Raw genomic sequence first — 23,627 nt, forward strand, 5'->3', positions numbered from 1 at the left:
CTAGAGCAGCAATATCTTTTTTATAGCGAGGTGACCAGAACTGAACACAATATTCAAGATGAGGTCTTACTAGTGCATTGTACAGTTTTAACATTACTTCCCTTGATTTAAATTCAACACTTTTCACAATGTATCCGAGCATCTTGTTAGCCTTTTTTATAGCTTCCCCACATTGTCTAGATGAAGACATTTCTGAGTCAACAAAAACCCCTAGGTCTTTTTCATAGATTCCTTCTCCAATTTCAATATCTCCCATATGATATTTATAATGTACATTTTTATTTCCTGCGTGCAGTACCTTACACTTTTCTCTATTAAATGTCATTTGCCATGTGTCTGCCCAGTTCTGAATCTTGTCTAGATCATTTTGAATGACCTTTGCTGCTGCAACAGTGTTTGCCACTCCTCCTACTTTTGTGTCGTCTGCAAATTTAACAAGTTTGCTTACTATACCAGAATCTAAATCATTAATGTAGATTAGGAATAGCAGAGGACCTAATACTGATCCCTGTGGTACACCGCTGGTTACCACACTCCATTCTGAGGTTTTTCCTCTAATCAGTACTTTCTGTTTTCTACATGTTAACCACTCCCTAATCCATGTACATGTGTTTCCTTGAATCCCAACTGCGTTCAGTTTGAGAATTAATCTTTTGTGCGGGACTTTGTCAAAAGCTTTCTGGAAATCTAAATAAACCATGTCATATGCTTTGCAATTATCCATTATCAATGTTGCATCCTCAAAAAAATCAAGCAAGTTAGTTAGACACGATCTCCCTTTCCTAAAACCATGTTGACTGTCTCCCAGTACCCTGTTACCATATAGGTAATTTTCCATTTTGGATCTTATTATAGTTTCCATAAGTTTGCATATAATAGAAGTCAGGCTTACTGGTCTGTAGTTACCTGGTTCAGTTTTGTTTCCCTTTTTGTGGATCGGTATTACGTTTGCAATTTTCCAGTCTGTCGGTACCACCCCTGTGTCAAGAGACTGCTGCATGATCTTGGTTAGCGGTTTGTAAATTACTTCTTTCATTTCTTTGAGTACTACTGGGAGGATCTCATCCGGCCCAGGGGATTTGTTTATTTTAAGAGCTCCTAGTCCCTTTAACACTTCTGCCTCAGTTATGCTAAAGTTATTTAAAACTGGATAGGAACTGGATGACATGTGGGGCATGTTGTCAGTATCTTCCTTTGTAAAAACTTGTGAAAAGTAATCATTTAACATATTTGCTTTTTTTTTTCTTCCTCTACGATTTTGCCATTTGTATCTCTTAAACATTTAATCTCCTCTTTGAATGTTCTCTTGCTGTTGTAATATTGGAAAAACATTTTGGAATTGGTTTTAGCTCCCTTAGCAATGTTTATTTCTATTTCTCTCTTGGCCTTTCTAACTTCCTTTTTGACTTGCGTTTGCAGTTCCATGTACTCTTTCTGCGTACTTTCTTTTTGGTCCTTTTTTAATGCTCTGTAAAGTGCCTTTTTTCGCTGAATATTTTTTTTAATTGATCTATTAAACCATTTTGGCAATTTAGTTTTACATTTAGATTTGTCTACTTTAGGGATATAATTGTTTTGCGCCTCTAGTACTACATTTTTGAAGAACAACCATCCTTCTTCTGTGGGTGTTTTCTCTATTTTACTCCAATCTACTTCTGTTAGTCTCTGTTTCATACCTTCATAGTTTGCTTTTCTAAAATTGTAAACCTTAGCTTTAGTCTTTACTTTTGGGGATTTAAAAAACACTTCAAATGAGACCATGTTGTGGTCTGAGTTTGCCAGTGGTTCTCTGACCTCTGTTTTAGTTATTCTATCTTCGTTATTTGAAAAGACTAAATCAAGGCATGCCTCCCCTCTAGTGGGTGCCTTCACAAATTGTGTTAGGAAGCAGTCATTTGTCATTTCCACCATTTCTATTTCATCCTTCGCGCTACCCACCAGGTTTTCCCATTTTATTTTGGGGGAAGTTGAAATCCCCCATTAGTATGGCTTCTCCTTTGCTACACACATTTCTAATGTCATTGTATAACAGGTTATTGTGCTCACCGTCTGAATCTGGCGGTCTATAGCATGCTCCTATTATTATGCCTTTTGAATTTTTGTCTGTTATTCTGACCCATATTGATTCTGTTTTATTTTCTTTGTCCAGGTTTAACACCTGGGCTTCAAGACTGTTTCTTATGTATAGCGCTACCCCTCCTCCTCTTCTGTCCTACCCCTCCTCCTCTTCTGTCCTATACTTCGATATACAACTTACTTTTAAAATGCAGTACATTTTTCATATATTGACCTACCATATACTCTCTGAGTATAATCATACATATATCATACTGATGCAGACTTAAGAGTCCCAATGGTTGAAGATAAGTGTAAATACAAGATATGTCTAAGATGTTTACACATTTGGAGTAATACACAAAAGCATGAGATTTTGTGACTGGAATGGTCGTCAAGGTTAAAATATTGTATTGTAATGTTGGTTTCTAATTTAATTTCTCTATCATTTTTTCTCAACTTTCAACACATATCCTGTGTTGGCACACACTCTCCCCCACACATAACCTGTATGTAATGTTATATGGTAAAGTTAATGACTTCAGTAGACAGTTTTACTCTTTGCCTTGACAGGATTTAGATGTAAATACTGGATTTCACTGCCTTAACTATTAAGCTCATGCTAACATGTTAGCATATTTACAACACAAACAAGTGATTACGCTCATCTGGGCTCTGCATGCAAATATGTCACAACAATCGTATTTGTCACAACCAGATATAGAGTGCCTGGAGATTTGCCAAACAAGTATAATCAAGTAACGGTGACATGCAAATATCTGACTTGACGTTGCATGATTATTCCATTTTCAATTGATTATTATCACTTAAAATGATCACAATAATCACTATTATCTCAAATACTTTTTTTTAATTTATTTTTTTTAACTTGCTTTAATACCATCCCATTTTGGCAGTTCTCTCTTTTTCACAGTATGCTTTTAATTAAAATACCACTGTTCTCTCCCACAATAAGGGGGTGGGGGGGGCTGAATAAACATAGTTTTCAGATGTTCAGTTTAATTGTGACACTTCACGCACACACACCATGAAATGTCCCTAAAGCCTTAATTGTTTAGAGTAGTGTTTGTCAGTTTTTTTGTGTGTTTGGTTTTTTTGCTTTGAAGATATGGTCAGACATTTTTTTAAAATGTATTGTGGATTCAATGTTTATTTTGGATTTTTCTTTTTAAAACTGGACCACCAGAGAATTTTTATGTTTGGTTCCTTTTGTTTAAACATATCTTGCAACAGAAAGCATTTTGTACTTTCTTCTGACAGTTATTCTTTAATTCATTTACTTCATTGTCATTCAAGTACTGCTGTGCATCTCATCCTGTTAATCAATGCAGAATGGTATGATATTAGAATGTAGTCATTTGAAATTAAAATCAAAACCCTGCCATACACTGTCCCTGAATAGAAGCTGCCAGACACTGTGACCTTGCACTGTCCTGTGAGCTAATGCTGTCTCAGAGTTAGGAAACCTTTGTTTTAGTATTTCAGGCTTTAGAGAAAATGGAATATTCCACCAATTACTGAATTGTGCTCTTTGATAAACTCGGATCATTAAAAAAAGAGCTGTACTTTGCAAGAATAGGTAGCAAAACGGTGAAGCAAAAATACTCAGTGTGATTTGGATGTAAATTGATTTTACTTTAAAACTGGCAGGTCATTATAGATGGCTTCCTGAACTGCAAGATTTTACGATGGCTGCACCAGGAAATTGCCACCTTTCACAGAGTTCCCTTCTTGTGATCCTATAAAAACAGGATCCTTACAGTATTTCACAAAATAGTATAACCTCTTGGGTTAAATCAACTTGGTTTCTCAAACCAGATGTAAGTAATTATGCAGTCTTTTGTGAATCTACACCAGCCTTAAGCTGAAGTGCTTTTCACATCTTGATTACAGTATATTTATGATTTGAAAGCTTTAAAAAAAAGTTGACTTCAATGTTTATCTCCAGGTGTTGCATACAGTAGTTTAAAAGCCGCTGTGTTCCGAGATCTTAAAATATATTTCCTTGGTGACTGTTCCCTTCTTTATTCCTAAATTTAGCCTCTAGTGGTTCACTTTGACTGCCTTGTTGGTTTATGTTTCCCAAAGGTAATTTAAGCTATAGAAACTAAAACTCTAACCCTAACCCTAACCCTCTTGCTAGCCTCTGATCAGTCTCCTTCTTGCTCGGTCATCCAGTTTGGAGGCACGGCCTGATCTAGGCAGGGTCTTAGTGGTGCCATACACCTTCCACTTCTTAATAATCGTCTTGACCATGCTCCAAGGGATATCCAAGATATTTTTTTTTTTTTATACCCATCCACTGATCTGTGCCTTTCAACAACTTTGTCCCGGAGTTCTTTTGAAAGCACCTTGGTGCTCATGGTTGAGTCTTTTGCTTTAAAATGGGGGGTGGACACTTATCCAACCAAGCAATTTCAGTTTTTATTTTTAATTAATTTTCCACAAATTTCTAAAATCTTTTTTTTACTTGGAAGTTGAAGAGTAGGATGTGTAGATAAATGGGAAAAAAAAACAAAAACCTTTTAATGCATTTTAATTCCTTACCTTTTAAATTAAGGTCATATTTATTCCAAGGTACCCTTTTTCCATGGGGTTAACACTTTCCCCCACAATCTGAACAAATTATCGTGACCATACATGATATATATATATATATATATTATGATATATATCTATAATATATATATCATATATATATCTATATGGCTTTATATATAATGTGTGTATTTAATATGATATATATATTATATATATATATTTATATATATATATATATATATATAGAGATCTATATATATATATATATTTTGTCCAAACATTAGTTATATATATATGAGAGAGAGAGAGAGAATAAAAACATTTTTTTGGCTTTGCATTGTTTTTGAAAATATTACTTTTTTTCAGTAAGTTGCGCTACTTATTTTTAAATAAACAATATTAGATGACGTGTGGTAAAACCCAATTTGTTTTATACAGCCAATTACATCCACAGTTGATTTCTATCACTAGCAAATCTGATTACTTTTCCACAAGGCTTTATCCAAGAAGTGAAAACAAGCATTGTGTGAACTCTGAAGTCCAAGGGTTAATGTAATAATTCTGGTCTTTGACCTTAAAGGCTTAGGGGTTATCAAAACTACCTTATCAGACATCCTGTTACTGGAAGATTACTACATTTCAAGATTAATACATTGTAACGCTGCATTGTTTAGACATTTCAGAAACGTACAGCTTACATGCTTGGGTAGGTGCATTAGACACCAATCATTTAACAATCTACTAGTAGTCTTGCTTAAGTTGTTAAGTAACGAGGTGTTGGCATACCCTATATTTCACTGATTGATTTCTCATTAATATATTATTAACTTTTTCAGTATATAGTCTGCCATGACAGACACATTTTAAATAAACAAATAAAAAGAAGCATATACATTGGTTGTTGAACAAAAAAGGCACACACTATGACAACAGTGAAATATAATCCCACATTTTAGAGGGAAACGTGGTATAAGAGAAGGTAAGAGCCCTCGTACATCAGCCCTACATTATGGGTTGCCTGCCTTTCATCACTCCCACATGTATTCTGTGGATGTCCTGTGAGTGTTTTAAACACTGGCATGTTTATTTGTTGTATCTTATTTAATTTGTTTTTGCCTGAAGTAAAATAAATAAATAAGACTACCCTGTGTAGGGTAGCCTACTGTACAGGTTCCAGGTTCAGGTTTGATTCTGTATTCCCCCAGTAATGATACAGAACCGGTGAAGTTTCAAGGTGTTATACATCTTTTTTTTCCCCCAAATCAGATGTCTGCTTCTGGCAGCCTGTCCTCAAGGAGATCTCTGTATCGCACTCTGTCGGATGAGAGTTTATGTGGTAGCAGAAAAGGATCCTCGTATGCCAGTTCTCGAAGTTCAATGCTTGACCAAGTATTGCCAAACGATATTCTGTTCAGCACTACGCCACCGTACCACAGCACTCTACCGCCCAGAATGACACTAAACCCTGGTGCATCAAGCCTAAGAAGTAAGTGCTGACCTACATTTTTTTTTATTTTATTTGATGGAAACTGTTCTGACCAGTCTAATTGGGTATAGTAAATGATGTTGTACTTGGTTGTATCTGTTAATCCATTCTAGTCCATAAACTGACATTCCACATGAAGATTCCACGTAAATTAGAAAACGTTTTAAACTAACGGATTGTCTCTGCCATTAAGGATCGTAGAAGAGCTGGTCATTATCCTCTGGTACATGCCCTCTTAAAGATAATAGTTATTTAGTATCTTGAAGCATGTTTTAAATATCAAGCACCCTAAACTATCCAAGAAAATGTAACCTAAAAATACATTTGAAAGGTTTTTTTTTTTTTTTTTAAAAACAGCATTAATATCCTGCTCAGCAGTCATTACCTGTAAACTGACCTTGTCTTTAAGTGTCCTCACCTTTGTCTTGGAGCAGCTAACTGTCGCCATGGCAAATTTTTTAGCAAAGGGTTAATAAAAAGACTTCTACATTATTAACATAACAACTTACCATTCTTATCTAGATTGATTTATTTTTCTGAAGCTAATTTCACTTTTAATTGGGTGAAGCCTGTTTATCGTGTGTGATTACTAACTATCTGAGCATACACTTTCATGTATGAAATGCTCTATTAAAGCAGTATTGTAGTGCTTAGTTGTGATATTTGTATCACGCTTCTGGCTGAATTTAAAAGTGTAGGATCACAGAAAGCATGTACATTCTTCGATTGGGACGCAGTGCATTTAAATAAATACTTTGTGACACTAAGTGTTCTCTTAAGCAGTGTAATGAGGGTCTGTTTCCTAAGGCATTGTATTAAGAGATGTGTACAAGTGTCAGTTAATGGACTCCCTCTGAATGTAGCTAAATAAAATAGGTAATATTTGGGCATTGTAACCTGAAATAATCAAATGATGTAAAGTACTTGGTCCTTTATTTGACTGGTCAAAACATGTTTTGTTTAACCAGTCAAATAAATCTTTGGTGTTTTTGTGCATTAACCTGGTTTGGCTGGCTTTCAGATGAATTCTGGTTTTCTGATGGGTCCCTTGCTGAGAAGTCCAAGTTTAGCGACTCTGGCCTAATGCCCCTACCAGACACAGTCTCTGACTTGGACTGGTCTCACCTTGTAGATGCTGCACGAGCGTTTGAAGGTATGTAAACATACATGCTGTTCACTTGTTATGATCTTGTAATTTACTGCTTCCTCAAAGTTCATTTACACCTATTGATTGTCCAGAAAATTAGTTTGCGTCAGATTGAAGTACAGTTGTCTTTTATCGAATGCAGCATATCTACAGTAGAAAGGCCCGGCGCCAGGTTTTTGTGGGCTCTGAGCAATGGACCTCCAGTGCCCCCCCCCCCCCACCTTCACCTTCCAAATCAAAACGTTTTTCATAATCAGTAGTCTATTGCTAAATCGAACATGTCTGAAGACATGTCCGATTTAAAAAACACAAACAAAAACAAAAAAACACAATTGTAATAAATCTGTACAGTAGGCCTATAACAGTGTACATCAGTTTTCGTTTAATTATGGACAGCGTGTGAAGCAAAATGAAGTGCTACCTGGTAACACAAAATAAATAATGCTGCTGCATTTTACATATTACTGCACAGTGCGAAAATAGTAAAATACCATTTTTTATTAAAATTAAATGATTTTAATGCTTTTTTACTGTAGCATACTTAGTACATAACAGAACACTTTACAGAAATAAGAATTTTTAAATTTACATAGAAAATTTGGCAAGACTTTTTCTTGATTTTTCCAGAGTCAAATTTGTGTAGAATGATATCAAAGTTAACTGATTATGCTTCTTTCCACTTGATTTGAGAGGAGAGCTAAGGCATTCAATCGTTCTTGTGCCATCTGCGACCGGAGATAACCCTTGATAAGTTTCAACTTGCTGAAATCATGTTCGAACCAAGGAAATCGCAATAGACATATCTGTCTTTTCGGTTGATTTTGACAAGATTTCATACCCCATCATTAGCGAAACAAGAAATTTGTATGTGGAAACTCGAGCCATCAGAGGTTGTGCTTCAGAAAAAAAGCTTCAGCATGGAGAGTGTTGCTGTGCAAAATTTGCTGAAAGGATTCAATAAGCTGCGGAAGTCGGAACAGAATTGGTCTAACTGAATCCAGACGAGCACTCCAACATGTTTGAGAGAGCCCTTTAATGGTGAGATTGGGAAAATGGTGTGAAACGACATCCCAGCATTTCATGGATGCAGCAAAGAATGTATATATTCTCTGCAAAATTCCAAAAAACGTCTTTGCCTCATTGGAACTTTCAGCAGCATGCACAATGACAAGGTTCCAGTTGTGGGGGGACAGGGAACAAAGAAAGCCAGCGAGTTCTTTTGGCAATGATGGCTTGTACACCTTTGTACTGGCCCATCATACAAACACCTTTGTCATAACACTGGCCATGAAGATTAGAGATTGAAAATCCACATTTTGTTAGGCAATCTAACACCACATCAGCAAGATCTTGTGCAGTTGCATCTGTGACATGCAGAAATTCCAGAAAGCTTTTTCCTAATTCCGGCTGTTTTGTTGGTTTCGTCAATTTCAACATAATGGAGCACTAGCGATTTAGTTGTTTCTATTTAGAAATGTCAGGCATACAGTCCACTGTCAAGCTGAAGTAGTTTGCTTTCTTGACTTCTGCAATAATGCTATCCAGCGTGGCATTTGCCAAAAGACTAAGAACTCATTCTGCATGTCCTTGCTGAGATAATGTACATTGGTTTTCTTGCTAGCCCCTCACAAGTGCTTCATCAAAACTGGGCCGTATTTGGAAATTAGTTTGAGTAGCTGCAAAAATATGCCATTGTGCTCTGTGAAAACTGTGTCAGATCGATGAAAGGGGAGATTGTTTTTAGCTAGCCATCAAATTACTTCTGACAAACGTTTTAACACTTGATGCCACCTTTCTTTCTCCAATTCATTTTTTTAGCAATTCTTTGCCAATTGTCACATTTGATTTAACAGCTAACTCCATTTCTTTCCACTTCCATTAATTGCCAATGTGACAAGCAGCATTTTCATGTACATGAAGGGACCCGTCTGTGCCAGGCAGATGTTTCCAGTCGCGAAATCCTGTCACACTAGAAAAACTCATCCTCATCACGATCAAATAGCAAACAGAACACCAGAATCAGCTGATTTTGAGTATACTAACTAATCTCTCTTGACTTTGATCCGTTGCCTACTTTCCGATTTAGTAGTGAGCAGAAGAGAATCGTCTCTTAGTGCCGTCAAGGTATTCGATCACTGGAAAATCTCCATGTAACATATCTGACCCTTCCAGATGCTGTTTCTCTCAAAACTGCTTGATATCGCAAGTGATGAGCAAGTTTGTCCGGCCATCCTCAGAGAAATCTTCACTGAGCTCTGGTAGTGGTTCAGAAAGGTAGAGCTTCAGCAGCCACAGACTTAGTCTGACCGTGACCCTGAGAATCAATTGAAGCAGAAAAACTTTGCATTGAGTTTGGAGTTCATTTTCAGTGTCATCAGGTGGTTCTTCCACTTTGTTCTCGGTTGCTATAGGTGCTTCAGTCATCGCCGTCTGACTGCTACATGGCTGCAAAAAATGTTTAATCAACGATCTTGATTACAGGCTTCATCTTTGATGGTCTAAAATCATAAAATGATCATGAGGCTTGAAAAAGCTTCTCAAATGAAAGTCTTCATTGTTGGAAAGTAGAATAAAAAATGTGCCAATTATAGAGTTACTTTAATTGGTACATTTGTTTAATTTTATGTTGTTCAGCCAATAGCTTTCAGCTTTATGAAGAACTGGGGAGGACGAAGCCAATAAGGAGTGAGAAGAGGCAAGACTAAGGGAACAGGACACAAGCAGGAAAGGAGAAAAAGAGGAGATCCGAAAAGTTTCACTGCACTGCATGCATACAGTTTAGTTTTAGTTTAGTGAAAACCTAAATGTTTCTAGCCCTAAAGGCTGCTTGAGTAGGATAACTGGCACAGAAGTATGTGTGTGGGCCCCACTCTGGCTGCCAGGGTGCTGACTCCGGCCATGACAGTAGGGGCTGTGTTTTCTGAAAACATGATTTCGTAGAGGCCATGTGGTTTTCATATTTTACTATTTTTATTATGGTTTGTCTTTATTTGTATTTTAATGATTCTTGGAAGTTTTTGTTAGTATAATTGACAATGAAGATTATTATTGATAAAGCATAATGCAAGCTAATGATCAATAATTTGTTTAAGCTCTGCAAGCTAGTCATTGGTTGCTTTAAATCATGCAGTGGTTTCAGAGCTTGTTAAAGTTTTTTCATCAACCTTGAAATATTGTTCTAAAGATATTTTGATTTCCAGAAATATTAAGATTTTATACTATTAACTGTAATCTTTGGGGGGGGACATGTTTTCTTGGAAGCATCTCAATTCAGGCAGCCAACAGCTGAATATCCAGTGAATATGTTTGTAAAGATTAGAGAAGCCAATGCTGGCCTGCTGTGGTGTGGAGGTGATTTTATGGAAGCTGCATATAAGTAACAGTCAGTTTCTAAGGCAATTGCTGTAAAACATAGACGTTGATAGGTGGGGTGAAAAACTGGTCTTGTTCAACACAACATCATGTATAAGTACCAGAATGTAATGGATACAGGCATATATTATCAAAAACTTATTTGAAGAGCATTTTTTTTTGTATATTTAATATATTAAAAAGTGTGTGCTGTATTGTAGTAAGTCAGTGGGCGGGGGGTGGCAGGGAGTGTATAGAACCTAGAATAGTCCTTCTAAAAACCTTATAATGAAATAGTTCAGTTTGCTGCTTTTAAATCTGCTTGTTCTACATTTCTCGTGTGGTGCTAATGTATCACTGTCTTTCTTTTTCTTCCTCTAGAACTTTCATATGCTCTCTTTCTGGAAGGTAACATCTGTTGGGTGTTGATATGATAGCTTGTTTTTTTAATGTGTGAAATCATTGATAGTCTTTTAACTCTAATTGTGTGTGCGTGTGTATATGTGTATTTTTAAGTAACTAGGTCTTTGGAATGTTGAAGCTTTAAGCTGATCAACTAAAATGATCAGATGTGACAGGGTAGAGATTCATAATGACAGTGAGCAACACATGTAATTGAGTTTGAGTAGTAACATATTACTTACTATGCTCCCTCCCTCCAAAGATTAAATTAAAATAAACTTAATTTTGTTACTGAAAGTTATATTCACACTTCCATTAATAGTGTTTGGTCTTGAAACCTTTACTGTCTTAAATTTTTTATGATATTTACTGTAGGGATGGGCACGTGTAATCGTTTATTTGAATAATAATTTTAAAAATTAATAATTGTATAATCTGTCTTGTAATGCAACAAACATAAATGGTCTGAACAGACCCATTAAGCATGTTAAGCCTGCTGCTGCAGCCTGACATATTACTATGAATATGAAATAATTAATTGTTTCTTTTTATGGCTCTAAATTACTCAAGTTCCAGACAGATGCAAAAAATCTGGCATTCTTAAAAGTGCAGGCTGATACCAATACTGTAGCTGTGGGGTAATGGTGGTGGCTGGTATGCATCATTGCACATATTAAAATTATATTTAATTTTTACATTGAATTAATACAAGAGACAACAAAATAGAGGTATTTTATGTTTTAAAAAGAGATGTCGTACAGCTGTCAGAGTCTGCTGTCGTGGTATTATTTATTATTTAAAAAGAACAAAGTAAAAAACAGTAAAATCCACACTTTGCTACATGAACAACATATGGACAATAATACCCACCTACAGTACAACCATACACCTAGAGAGAGGGCAAACCACAAGCCTCAGGCTCTGTTGACTGTGAGACTGAGAGTATGTCTTGCAAAAGCAGCAGAAGTACCAGTAAATCATAACTAACCATTACAGCTCGTTCTACCAAAATCCACGCCATAAAGGACTGAATAACAAACCTAATCGCTATAGATACAAGAACAAGATTTGTAGTTTTAAATTGACTTAGTTTTATTAATGATATACAATGATTTAACGTCTACTCTGAGTTACATAATTTATAAGTAAGGCTATTTTTCACGGATTTCACGATTTCCGTTAAATGTTTCCATTGCAGTGTAATATGTACTTCCCTCTGAAAATTCCCATTTTTGAAAGAATAATGTAAATATACATATTTGTATTACTTAAAAATAAATACAGCAAATGCTTGCCTTATTGACGTTCTACCTGTTCCACTACATTTAAAAACCTGGCAGCCGGTTTAGTTTGCTTCAATTTTAATAATTGAGCAAACTGCACATAGCTGCGCGATTTCTGTAAAATGTCTTCAACAAAAAAGACACTGGCTGCACCAAAGATCAGAAAGATTTCTTCTAAAGATCACTCTGTCCAGTACAAGGAGTTTAAATATTTAGGAACATCTATTGTATAATATCTAGATAAAATTATCCATTTTTGAGACTGCTTTTTTTTCTGCTTTTAGTAAATATTATGCTCAATTGTAAAATACCTTGCAATACCAATTTTTAGACTGAAATAGGCTTTTTTTTTTTTTTTTTTTACTGTGGGGGGGGGGGACTGAGGGGAGTGTACTGTGTAATATGATATGTTACTTAATGTAAACATAGTTATTTTTTATATTTGGGCTTTATGCATCCTGTACTTGTATTGTACTTCATGTCAATAAAAAGAGCTACTTATTGAAGCATTGTCAAATAGTTCCACAATTGTTCTTTTTTTTTGTTTTGTTTTTTTATACGTATTCAATTTTAGTATTAATTCAGCCTTTGGCATGTTGATGTAAAGTATAATCGTGTAATCATTTAGTAAATTACTTGTATTCGTTTATTAAGATATACAAAAATGCCCATCCCTATTTTACAATAATTCAAAGGATTTCTTACTGTAATTACTCAGATATTTAGTTTTTAGATGTTAAGTCTGTTAAGGTACTTTGACCTGTAATTTATCCATCATACAAAAACATGTTTGCTGGGTAAAAAAAAAAAAAAAAAAAAAAAAAAAAAAAAAAAGGAAACCATACCTGTGCTCCCGGGTACGAGCAGGTTTTTGAAATAGGCATGTAGCTCCCAATAAGCTGATTCGGTATTTAATTGATGTGCCATGTCTGTCACTAATATCAGCTATACAAATTGCCTGTCACCATTGCTGTTCAAGAAGACTGATTTTCAGTTCTGAGTCAATAACCAGAGAAACATTTTGGATCACCCTATACAGTTAGACATTTCTCACTTGTCTGTAATTTACGTTTGTTAATTCTCACTTATCTGATGCTTGTGTCTAAAGATCTCCATTAGGTGCATTTGAGTTTAGATGTACTTTGGAAGATTAATCCTATTGATTACCATGAGCAAAGTTTTTGGAACAGTTTCCCAGCTCTGCCTGTGGATCTATGCAAATTGAAACAATGATCTGCCAAGTTGGCACAATTGTTGCAGTTGCTTACCTAGTGCTAATCTTGCTAGACACCAGCCACACATTTTATAACAACGTGGGCATCTGATAAACTGTTTAAGCTTGATGCTTGTAAATGCATGTGTTATACATGCATTAGTGTTTGAAAACACAAGTCCTTATCCCACTGATCTGCAAAATAACAAAGCTGCACTGCTCTCACTCAACAGGTGCTTTCATGCAGTAAATCCCTATCAATTTTTTTATTCAAAAACTGAAACGGCTTCGCTGCCTTGCATGTTTTTTAATATGTTTATATCAAATTAATATTTAAGTTACGAAATGCATACAGTATTTGTTTTGTGTTTGTATAATGCGGTGCAAAGCTGGATATGACCATTACAAGAGGCTTACCTATACATTCTCTAAGGATGGGTTAAGCAATTTATCACTTTGGTCATAAAAACAAGGAAGAAAGCAGGCAATTGCAGGTCTTTTTGTGAATATAAAATTATTGTTAAATGTCATACTATTCCTCTGCTTTCAGCTAAAGACTGCATGAAATGTGCTGCAAAATTTAAAAAAAAAAAAACTGATAGTTACAAAATTGTCAAGTAAAACCGTATCACACTAGCTTTGTTTGGAAGAGAGTTGCTTGTGGAATGATTTAGCTTGTTTTACATGTAACAATTATTATATACAGTATCTCAGTATCAGCTCGAGATACGGAAGCAAATAAATAAAAATGTTTTAAGTAGAATTGTTCACAGTATTAATTTGCACGTGTTTTGTTTTGGCCAAATAGCTTGTAAAGTAGGACTAAGGAACAAAACAAAGCAGCCCATAAGTTTATTTCAAATTTGAAAATCCCAGATGGAAAATCTTCTGGCATGGACCAGAAAGAAATCAGTCGATTTTTTTTTTTAACATCTACATACAAACGTGGCTTTTCATTTGACAGCTAAGATTTTGGAAAATGGGCACAGGTGACTGTGTTAAAATATAGTATTTAATGCTTTTAGTGAGACAAAAGATTAGAGTTGACTAATGTACTGTACAATCTGTAGGTTGAGAGGTGGGGAGACTGTTGTTGCAGTCTAGATTGTGTAGTAAACAGTTGTCTGAAACGCTTTAACAAAAAAAAAAAATGTACTAACCAGTGTCTGGCGTATTGAGTGTTGGAAGAAATTAGGCATACAGTTCTTAAATCCCCTATGCTGGCTGGCATTATGGAAGTATTGCTTTATTTGGGGCTAAGGGCCTCTCTCAATAAAACAAGCATGACTGGAATTTGACAGCTCTCTGTTTAGGTATTACATTTCAAAGCATCTGTTGGAGTGCAACTGCTGCCTTTGCTAAAGCTGTTGTTCTTAGCAAATACTCTGCATTTAATTCCAGGTCTTGACTCGGACGAGCCCAGTCCTGTCTGTCATCACAGTGGCTTTCTAGGTGACAATTTGGCATGACACAAGGGCTTTCAATATAGAAAAGATTGTGTCTGCGCTTGTGCATGCTTGCATGAGGCAGAGTTTTTCTTAATTTTTTATAAATATATCTATATATTTAAGGGCAAATGTGCGTCATCTAAGTTTGGGTTTGCCGTAGACCTGAGCAAGAGCAATCTGCTGATCAAATTATCATGAACTACCCAGAAAAAAATCGGTCTGTCCTTTGCTGACATGTGCACAAGCACTTGCTCTGGGTTTGCCTCTGGATGTAGATGTCAAGGGAAGCACTGGCACTAGTAGGTTTTCGTGCTTGTTGTTTGTCCTTGTAGCTATGATGCCAAACCCTTCAGCTCTGGCAAGGACAGCAAATTAAATGCATTTTGAATTCCCAGGCCTGCCTGTGGCACTAACAGGATTACACTGACTGACTAACCATATGAATGTGTAAGCTGATTCCCATGAAAAAAGCCTTTGAAGTGAAAGTTATTTTTCTCTTTTTCTTTTGGGGCTTTGCAGACCAGAGAGTTGCATCATTTTGCACCATGACTGACATGCAACAGGCACAGGCTTTGCAGATATCTGCGGCTTTGTCCAGACAAATTGCAGAAGCAGAGGGGAAGAACATTGATGAAACTGGGTATGTATTTTTTTTTTTTTTTTTTTTTTTAAATGAATCAAAATCTTAATGTAATGTAGACTAATACCTTCATCAGTCATATGAATATCCCAGAACAGTGGTAACTTCTTAATTCACTTTAAATTATATTTTCACAGTACATTATATTTAGGTACTTGCCAATTCAGTCTATTTTAGTTTATATTCATTATAAAATTGGTATAGATTACCAACTTCTATGATATTATATAGAAGTGGTCAGTTTTGTTGGGGCACCACATATCCGTTTGACTTGGGGTCACAAAATTGAAAATGCGAACTCAGTTTAAGACAAAGGTACTGCCTGGATAATTTAGTACACCAAATTGATGCAGCTGCTACTAAAGGCAGATTCAAGCACCCACATATTATAAACACAAATCTAGAATGCCTTTTGCCAACATTAGTGAAAACTGTGTGGCAACAGAATACCATTTATTCTATTTTTACAGATTTATGAGAGATTTGATTTGGATTTCACTGTTTGCATTTTTTTTTTTTCATTTAAACAGAAGTATGCATAATGGAGAATATCTTCTGCTGTTCAGTTTGAAATATTTACATGTTCATGCAATGTATTTCCAAGTTAGAGAACAAGAATTAGGTTTTTATGCGTCTTGTTTGTCCTTATAGCTACTGAATGATGTCAAACCCTGCTAAGAAATTGCTTAATAATAATAATAATAATAATAAATAATAATAATATACCCAGCCATGGCTGCAAATCCAAAGGTTATCATCATGACGTATATCCACTGTATGCCCCCTTAAGTATGACAGTACCTACAGGTAAAAGTTGTAGAATTGGATCAGTGGATCGCTAGTTGTATGTAAAAATAAGGGAGCAGAGATTCCTTTGACAAAGCAGGTTTTGTCACAGTTGGATAAGCATTTCTTTTAGATCTACGACATACATACATAGTTAAGAGACTTTGTTATTTGTGTTCTGAATGAAAGGGCTACTGGAATGACATTATAGGGAAAATGGGAGCCATGACCATCCCAGCTTATAAAGGGACACTACTGTATATACAGCTTGACTATATCCCAGTCAGCGGAGCGTAATATATCTAGCGTAATTTTTTTTATTTGTTTGTTTTTGTTTTTTTGAGTGGGTGGTTATTTAACTTATTTTCAGTAGGTATGAAAGAATTTAGTCACACAGTTTATCTACCAATTTATGCCATGCTGAGTTTAAATTGTCTTATGATATTTTACATTCTTAAAGCCTCTATACCAGTTTTATCTGAAATCTGCAGGGCTGTAACAGAAATACGCACCACACATATTTTTACTGTTAAGAACATCCATTAGCGCAAGTTATTGAGAATATCAGAATCCGTTAATAATGTATATGTGAATGTATGTCTTTCTGTACATATATAAAATGTATGTTTTTACTTGTAAATTCTGCAAATGTATAGGTCATCCAGGTATGCAGCTGTGGTGGGGTATGTACAGTGGTAGCCAGAGCCAGCTATACAAATTTTGAAATATGGTGATATAAAACGAAGTCCAGCGATTTGCAGTTTTGCTAACCACTAGAGGGCGATATCTTACTAGAAAGTGGTTTGTTACAGATTACTACTGAAAAACAGTGTTTCGCCAACAGATGCTACGTGCTAAAGCTTGTTGATGCCAAAAGCGCAAAACTTACATTGAAGTAATGTTTACTGTACTGTATGATTCCGACTAAAGCTCGAATTTTAACATAAGTTATTCGTTTTAACATAAGTTAACATAGCTATTCGGCTAAATGTTAACGTGTATGCACACAAACAGTAAGCAGAGCAAATAAATAAATCTCCCGCTCTCATCTGGTATTTAATTTGTGTGTATTTATGCAACCTACAGTAGTAAATACACGTTAATCATTTATTTTCACTTACCATGCAGCTGTGTGCATGTTTAGACCGAGAAGTAATGAATATGGCTTGTCAACAGCGCATTTCCCAAGTGTGAAAGTCAACAATGTATAGTAAGAATTAAAATGTAGGCCGATTAGCGAGTTCAGTAATTAATAATGTTATGTATTATTTTTAAGTGTAACACTTAGAAAAGGGCTTGTGATTTCAGTTTAGCATTTCATATTTGCTTAAAGTAATTTAATTACACATTAACAATGTAAACAAAATGTTACACATACATAATTACAAATTGTGACGAAGCTGCTTTATTTACAGTATAACTGAACGCTGTCAACAACAAAGGCTGGATTTACAGGATGGTTGCTGTATGTTTATTTGTTTCGCGTTCCAGTGGGATAGCTATGGCATTCTAGGAGATGTAGTTTATATTACTTGTTTAAACATCAATAACTACATTTCTTTTTTTTTTAATGCCAACCTTACATTCCAGGGTAAAGACTGCATACTTTTCGGGGTCCAATGTATCTCCCGTCTACAATTATGACATATTCTACCCAAAATGAATGTCCATATAACCAATGCTGCATATCTTTTGGACAGGTTCAGGGACAACAGCAATGTCATCATCACTTTGTACATTTCCTTAATTTTAGCCACCTCAAAAATGTGAAAAGATCAGATCAGCTTTATGTAGTTTTAGCCATCTTGCAAACAAATTTGCATCATGTCCTGTGTGTTTACAGTAATGTTTTGGGTGTCTCTTACGTTCTTAGTGTATTGCAACATAACAAAAAAAAATTGAACTCTGAGTCAAAGAGAAACCCCATGGGTTAAATTGTACAGAAAAGAATAATTTCATGATGGTGATTTTTTTTTTTCACCTATAGGTATTTTCAGTAACACCTGTGCCAAAGCTTTGATATTGCTGGTAAAATATGCAATTCCCTTTTTCAAGTATGACATGTAACCATTGCTGAATAGGATATATCTCTTATAGCCTGAATTACCTGAGCACTTATATCCAAGCTGATCCCATGATGTATTTCCTGGTGCCAAAACGGGATGGCGGTCTCGGACCGATCCTCTGCCTCAGACGTCTCAAACTGTACTTGGAAGTATGCAGGTTCAGGATGCTGAATACAACAGCTGCTGTAGTCAGTCAAGCCTGGTGACTGGTTCCCAGTGGTGGACCTCAAGGACGCCTACTTTCACATCCCTGTAAAACCCAGCCACAGGAAATATTTGCGGTTCAGTTTTGAAGGGGCCACATACGAGTTCCGTGCAATGCCGTTCGACCTCACTCTAGCTCCTCGCACTTTCTCAAAATGCACGGATGCTATTTTGACTAGTGCTCAATTACCTGCCAAGTCACCAGCACAGACAGTGTTGCACACGGGACTGGTCACAAGCCACCTCCAACCATTCAAAAGCTGGCTGAGACCCTGTCAGAGGCTTGTCTATCTTGGCATAAGCCTCAATTCCATAAACAGATTTGCTATTCGGACGGATCCATAGGCTAACTGTCTGCTTGGAGCTTTTTCAGCCCAATGCAGCAGTGATGGTACTGATCTTCCAGAGACTTCTGGGCCTGATGGCGGTAGCATCTCAGGTTCTTCCTTTAAGGCTCCTACACCGTTTCTATGCCTCGTTCAACCACAGGGTCCTTCACCCTGTCTTGGATCTTGCTCACAGTGTCATCAGTGTTTGAAAGCTCTATTGTGGTGGAAACTACCAGCTCATCTGTGCTTGGGCATAGTTCTGGGCAGTGTCACGACAGAGAGTTGGTGACCACAGACGCTTCCTACCTATGTTGGGGTGCTGTCTGGAACAGCCAGAGGTGCATGGCATGTTGTAACCCCCATGTGAGGGTCTCCACATAATGTTTTCGAGCTGCCGGCAGTTCATCTGGCCCTGCATCAATTTCCCGGGAGATACAAGGGAGACGCGTGTTGATTCCCATGGACACCACCACACTGGTGGCTTATATCAACCACCGGGGTGCCTTCCAGTCTCCCGGTCTCAATCGTGTTGCCCAGAAAGCTTTTATTATGGCTCACGAACACCTGCTTTCAGTAAGAGCGGTTCACCTGCCATGGGTGCGGAACTGGATGACCGACCTGCTCTCGAAAGGCAGTCCCCACAGTTCGGAATGGTGACTTCACCAAGAGATTTTGAACCTCATCTGGGAGAAGTTCAGTTGCACGGATCTCTTCTCAACCCAAGAGTCCACCAGTTGTCCCTATGGGTATTCACTAATGGAGAGTTGTCGCCCACTGGGCATAGGCGTTCTGGCCCACAGATGGCCCAAGACTGCTATGTGCTTTTCCACCGTTGCTAATCCTTCCATTGTGACCTGCTGAGTCTAGTGAGTGGCACTCTGACATCCACACGTCAGCAGTGATGCAGCTCTGGGTCTGGCCCCTGAGTGGAGTCATTTGAGTCACCGCGGGTTATCTGACTGGGTCATTGTTTCTGACAAGGGAAATCTCCCTCCACAGCTAAGGTCTATTTGGCAGCTATTTCGGCCTGCCATATTGGGCAATTGGATGAGGAAGAAAATCCTTCATATTCCTTACGTGTACAAAAAAAAGCTAACTTGACAGAAATAAAAAACAGTAACAAAAAACAGTATTGTACACATTTAAAATGTGTACAATATCAAAAACATTAACCTTACCTGTGATTCACATTGAGCTGCTAAACAAAAATGAAATATATATGCACAGTGGTTTACAGAGAATATATTATACCATAAAAAAAAGAAATTCAAGATTATTATTTTCTTTTGCTTTCATTTTTATTAGTGCATTTTTGAGTTGTCCTGCACCCCCTATGACCCTTAAGTACCCCCAGAGGTGCACGTCGCCCTGCTTGAAAACTCCTGGGCTACGGTATAGTATGAATAGAATAAATATGAATTTTGTTTAATCAAACCTTGCAAAAATACCAACATTACAGTTATCGCTGTTTAATGATCATTAGTTTACCTACGGACTCGAAGAAAAAAAAAGTAAAACATTAAAACCACTGTGTTTGGGGGTTAAGTTTCCCTTTTTTACATGCTGGAATTTTGATAGCCTCCAGTACCTTGCATTCACCACCACCCCCCCCCCCCCTCCCCGATCTGCCCAAGAGGCTGTAGAAAGAGTCAACGTGTCCTGGCTAAAGTCAGAGTAAAGAGAAAAAATCACTGAACTTTTTTTCATAGAACACAAATTATGACAAATGTGCATAACGTATACAGTATGACTTCGATTTTCCACACCCCGATTACATAGCAAGATCTGTGCCACTGCCATCTTAAGACTATATAAACATTTTCATTTTTCCACCTTTCATGCATATACAGTATTAACAAATACAAAATTAGCAGGACTTTTGGTACAGATTAGTGAATCATTATAGTTGGAAGTGTACAAGTACTGTACAGGTAGTATAAATACATATTTATATTAATATTATAATAAGGACGCTGCAGATCATTTGATATTCTTGCTAGACTGATCATTTCCTGTACGCTTAAAAAAGGGTGAGTGTTTTGTGCATTATTTATACTTGTAAACACTTTTTATAGAGCCTCCTATATGGATGTTAGTTAATCTGTAACTCCTCCCATTTGAATGAGCGTGAACAAACAGTTGACGTAGGAGCAGAACTCCAAACCATGTTGATTTTAGCAGCGCTCTGCCAATGTGCACAATTGGCCTTAGCGCGTCCTGCTGATTTTGAATGCATTTTCTGCTCCTGTGTTCCACATGATGGCAGGACTAATGAAGTGCAGCTGATTCAATGTATTTAGAAAAAACAGGATTGCAAAGCTGCGACATTTTTGCATTGTTGCACTGCGATAGTATCGCAACGTTTAAATAGCTTGTTGTGGCTACCGCTGTATGTTACTGGTATACTTACTGACATTGTAGGATTGATCAAGGTCTTTATGCCAAAGTGCAAAATGCACATGTTTTGCATGTAATTAGTAACAAATATCTTTGCTCTGTGTTGCTTGTTACCATTGCTATTTTTTTTTTTCTTTTCACAAGAGAGAGTACAAATCTGTAACACTTTTCAAATACATGTAGATTTTAAAAGCTTCATATCTGACCTGCTACTCCAATTGTTTTTCTGGCAATGAATGGGTATGCTTTTCCAGATTTTGGACTACAGTGTTAACCTTTTAATCCAACTGCTTTTATCTTTACAGTAATAAATGTTATGATTGCAGAGAGGATTGTAAGGCCAGTTACAGGACCAAATGTCCACTACAACTTACATGTTTTGTCTTGTGTCAAACAAGGACACTATATTAAGAACTGAATTAAAGGGGAAGTTCTACAATTTCCCCCTGTTTGTTGGCCAAATAACAAAATGTAATTGCCACTATGATATATGCAGTATACAAGACTGTGGAGAAATGATTCCATTACCTGCACCAGTTTCACTAGATTGAGCTACGAAAATAAAATGCTGAATACCAATAAACCCAACACCCCTTGGCTCGCAATGTCATTGGGTCCCCAAGGACCTCACTTGGTAAAGGCACGACCACGTGGTATACAGAGTGGGTCACACAGTCAAGGGAGCGCAGGTCTGCATCCTCGCTGTACGATCCGTCTTTGCCTGGGATTCCACTGGGATCGTCGCATTGGCTGTGCAGTACTGCTGGTTAGGGAGCCAAAACCGGCAGGGAATGTTTCTATTAGAGGTGCAATCGACACCCTGATTTCGCATTCTATTATCGTATAGGCATTTATCAACGATAATCAATGCGTTTGATGTTTTATTTTTCAAAATAAAAAACAAACATTCGTTTTTAACAGAAGATCCAATAACTAAAACACTGTTGTGCATAATAGTTAAACAAAAAGGCACAACTTGCATTCAAATTAGGACACTTCCGATTATATAAAAAAAAAAAAAAAAAAAAAAAGAGAAACACGAAGGACTTGAGTTTTTAACAACTGGAAATAATAATGCATGCGTCTGCATCAGATGTCATTTTAACCACCGCGGTTATACTCTTACCTGACAGCCCTGCAGGCAGGCATTATGAGGGTTACTTTTTCAAACAACAACAATATTAAAATGAAAGACAGACTGTCGCATACAAATGAAAAGTTTCATTCATGCATGTCATATCAAACATCTGCATAGCCGAAACACTGCATTTAAATGAACAATTAAACACAGGGTTTATTTTCTTACTTACCACTATAAAGCACTACTTCAGAAATTGAAAGACTATAATAAAATAAACATTTCAAAAGAAACTAATGTGTAAACAGGTATATGTACATACAAAACTGTAAAAACTATTTTATTTTGTAATTTAAAATAAAATGAATGTTTTCTGTGCGTGCGTCACTGTGTAGCACTGAATCCAGGTTGAGCTGCTGCGGCCTGCTGCTGTGCAGTTTTCTGATCGAAATGTTTCTGCTGATGCGTTATGGCTAGCTTCAAGAAATTGCTCCTAATAATATTTTCCCTGGTGCATTCCTTGTACAAAATGAAGGAATTGGTGGCTGGCAGGTCCTGTAGAGATAACAACAGGCTGGTATATTTAATATATATATTCAGCAGAAACGTTTCGATCAGAAAACTGCAAAGCAGTTACACATACAGGCTACATATACCTGTTTACACACTAGTTTCTTTTGAAATGTTTATTTTATTATAGTTTTTCATTTTTTAAGTAGTAGTTTATCGTGGTAAGTTTAAAATAAAAAAAAAAAAAATAAAACATTATGGTTAATTGTTCATTTAAATAAGGTGTTTCGTTTGTGCAGATGTTTGATATAACGTGCTTGAATAAAGCTTTTGAATTGTAGGCGATAGTTTGTCTTTCATTTTAATACTGATGTTTAAAATGAAACCATCGTAACGACTGTCTGCGGCAGTTTTAGGAACGAGTATAACCGAGGCGGTTCTAGTGTTAGCATTGTAATAATAATAGAAAATACTATATTTTAACAGAATAATTTCTGTCTGAACTATGGCTGTTCATTACTGTTAACATTTTATGTCCAAAAGCAAAACATCTGAATTAATCTCACAAATCCTGACTGGTACTAAATTAAGCTTATTTTTATATAATATCGCCATATAATCCAAACACAACGTGCTTTGAAACATTTAAAAGATTAAAAAAAAAAAAAAA

At 36.4% G+C, this 23,627-nt stretch overlaps 1 protein-coding gene across 4 annotated transcripts in view; it reads left to right on the forward strand.

Annotated features, from left to right (window-relative positions):
* LOC121316068 (signal-induced proliferation-associated 1-like protein 2) overlaps positions 1-23,627 on the forward strand; it is a 150,329-nt gene that overhangs the window by 123,844 nt on the left and 2,858 nt on the right. Inside the window, exons 16-20 of one of the 4 annotated variants that reach the window (XM_041250804.1) lie at positions 5,884-6,103; positions 7,125-7,256; positions 10,983-11,009; positions 15,467-15,587; positions 20,278-20,581. In XM_041250804.1, the coding sequence (XP_041106738.1) occupies positions 5,884-6,103; positions 7,125-7,256; positions 10,983-11,009; positions 15,467-15,587; positions 20,278-20,401 (624 nt within the window). In that variant the 3' untranslated portion in view covers positions 20,402-20,581. Of the gene's footprint in view, positions 1-5,883; positions 6,104-7,124; positions 7,257-9,884; positions 10,136-10,982; positions 11,010-15,466; positions 15,588-20,277; positions 20,582-23,627 lie in introns of those variants that run through there. The other 3 variants (XM_041250802.1, XM_041250805.1, XM_041250803.1) reach the window with 3 other exon arrangements.

Source organism: Polyodon spathula, chromosome 5 (genome assembly GCF_017654505.1).
Source record: "Polyodon spathula isolate WHYD16114869_AA chromosome 5, ASM1765450v1, whole genome shotgun sequence".
NCBI classification, from domain to species: domain Eukaryota; kingdom Metazoa; phylum Chordata; class Actinopteri; order Acipenseriformes; family Polyodontidae; genus Polyodon; species Polyodon spathula.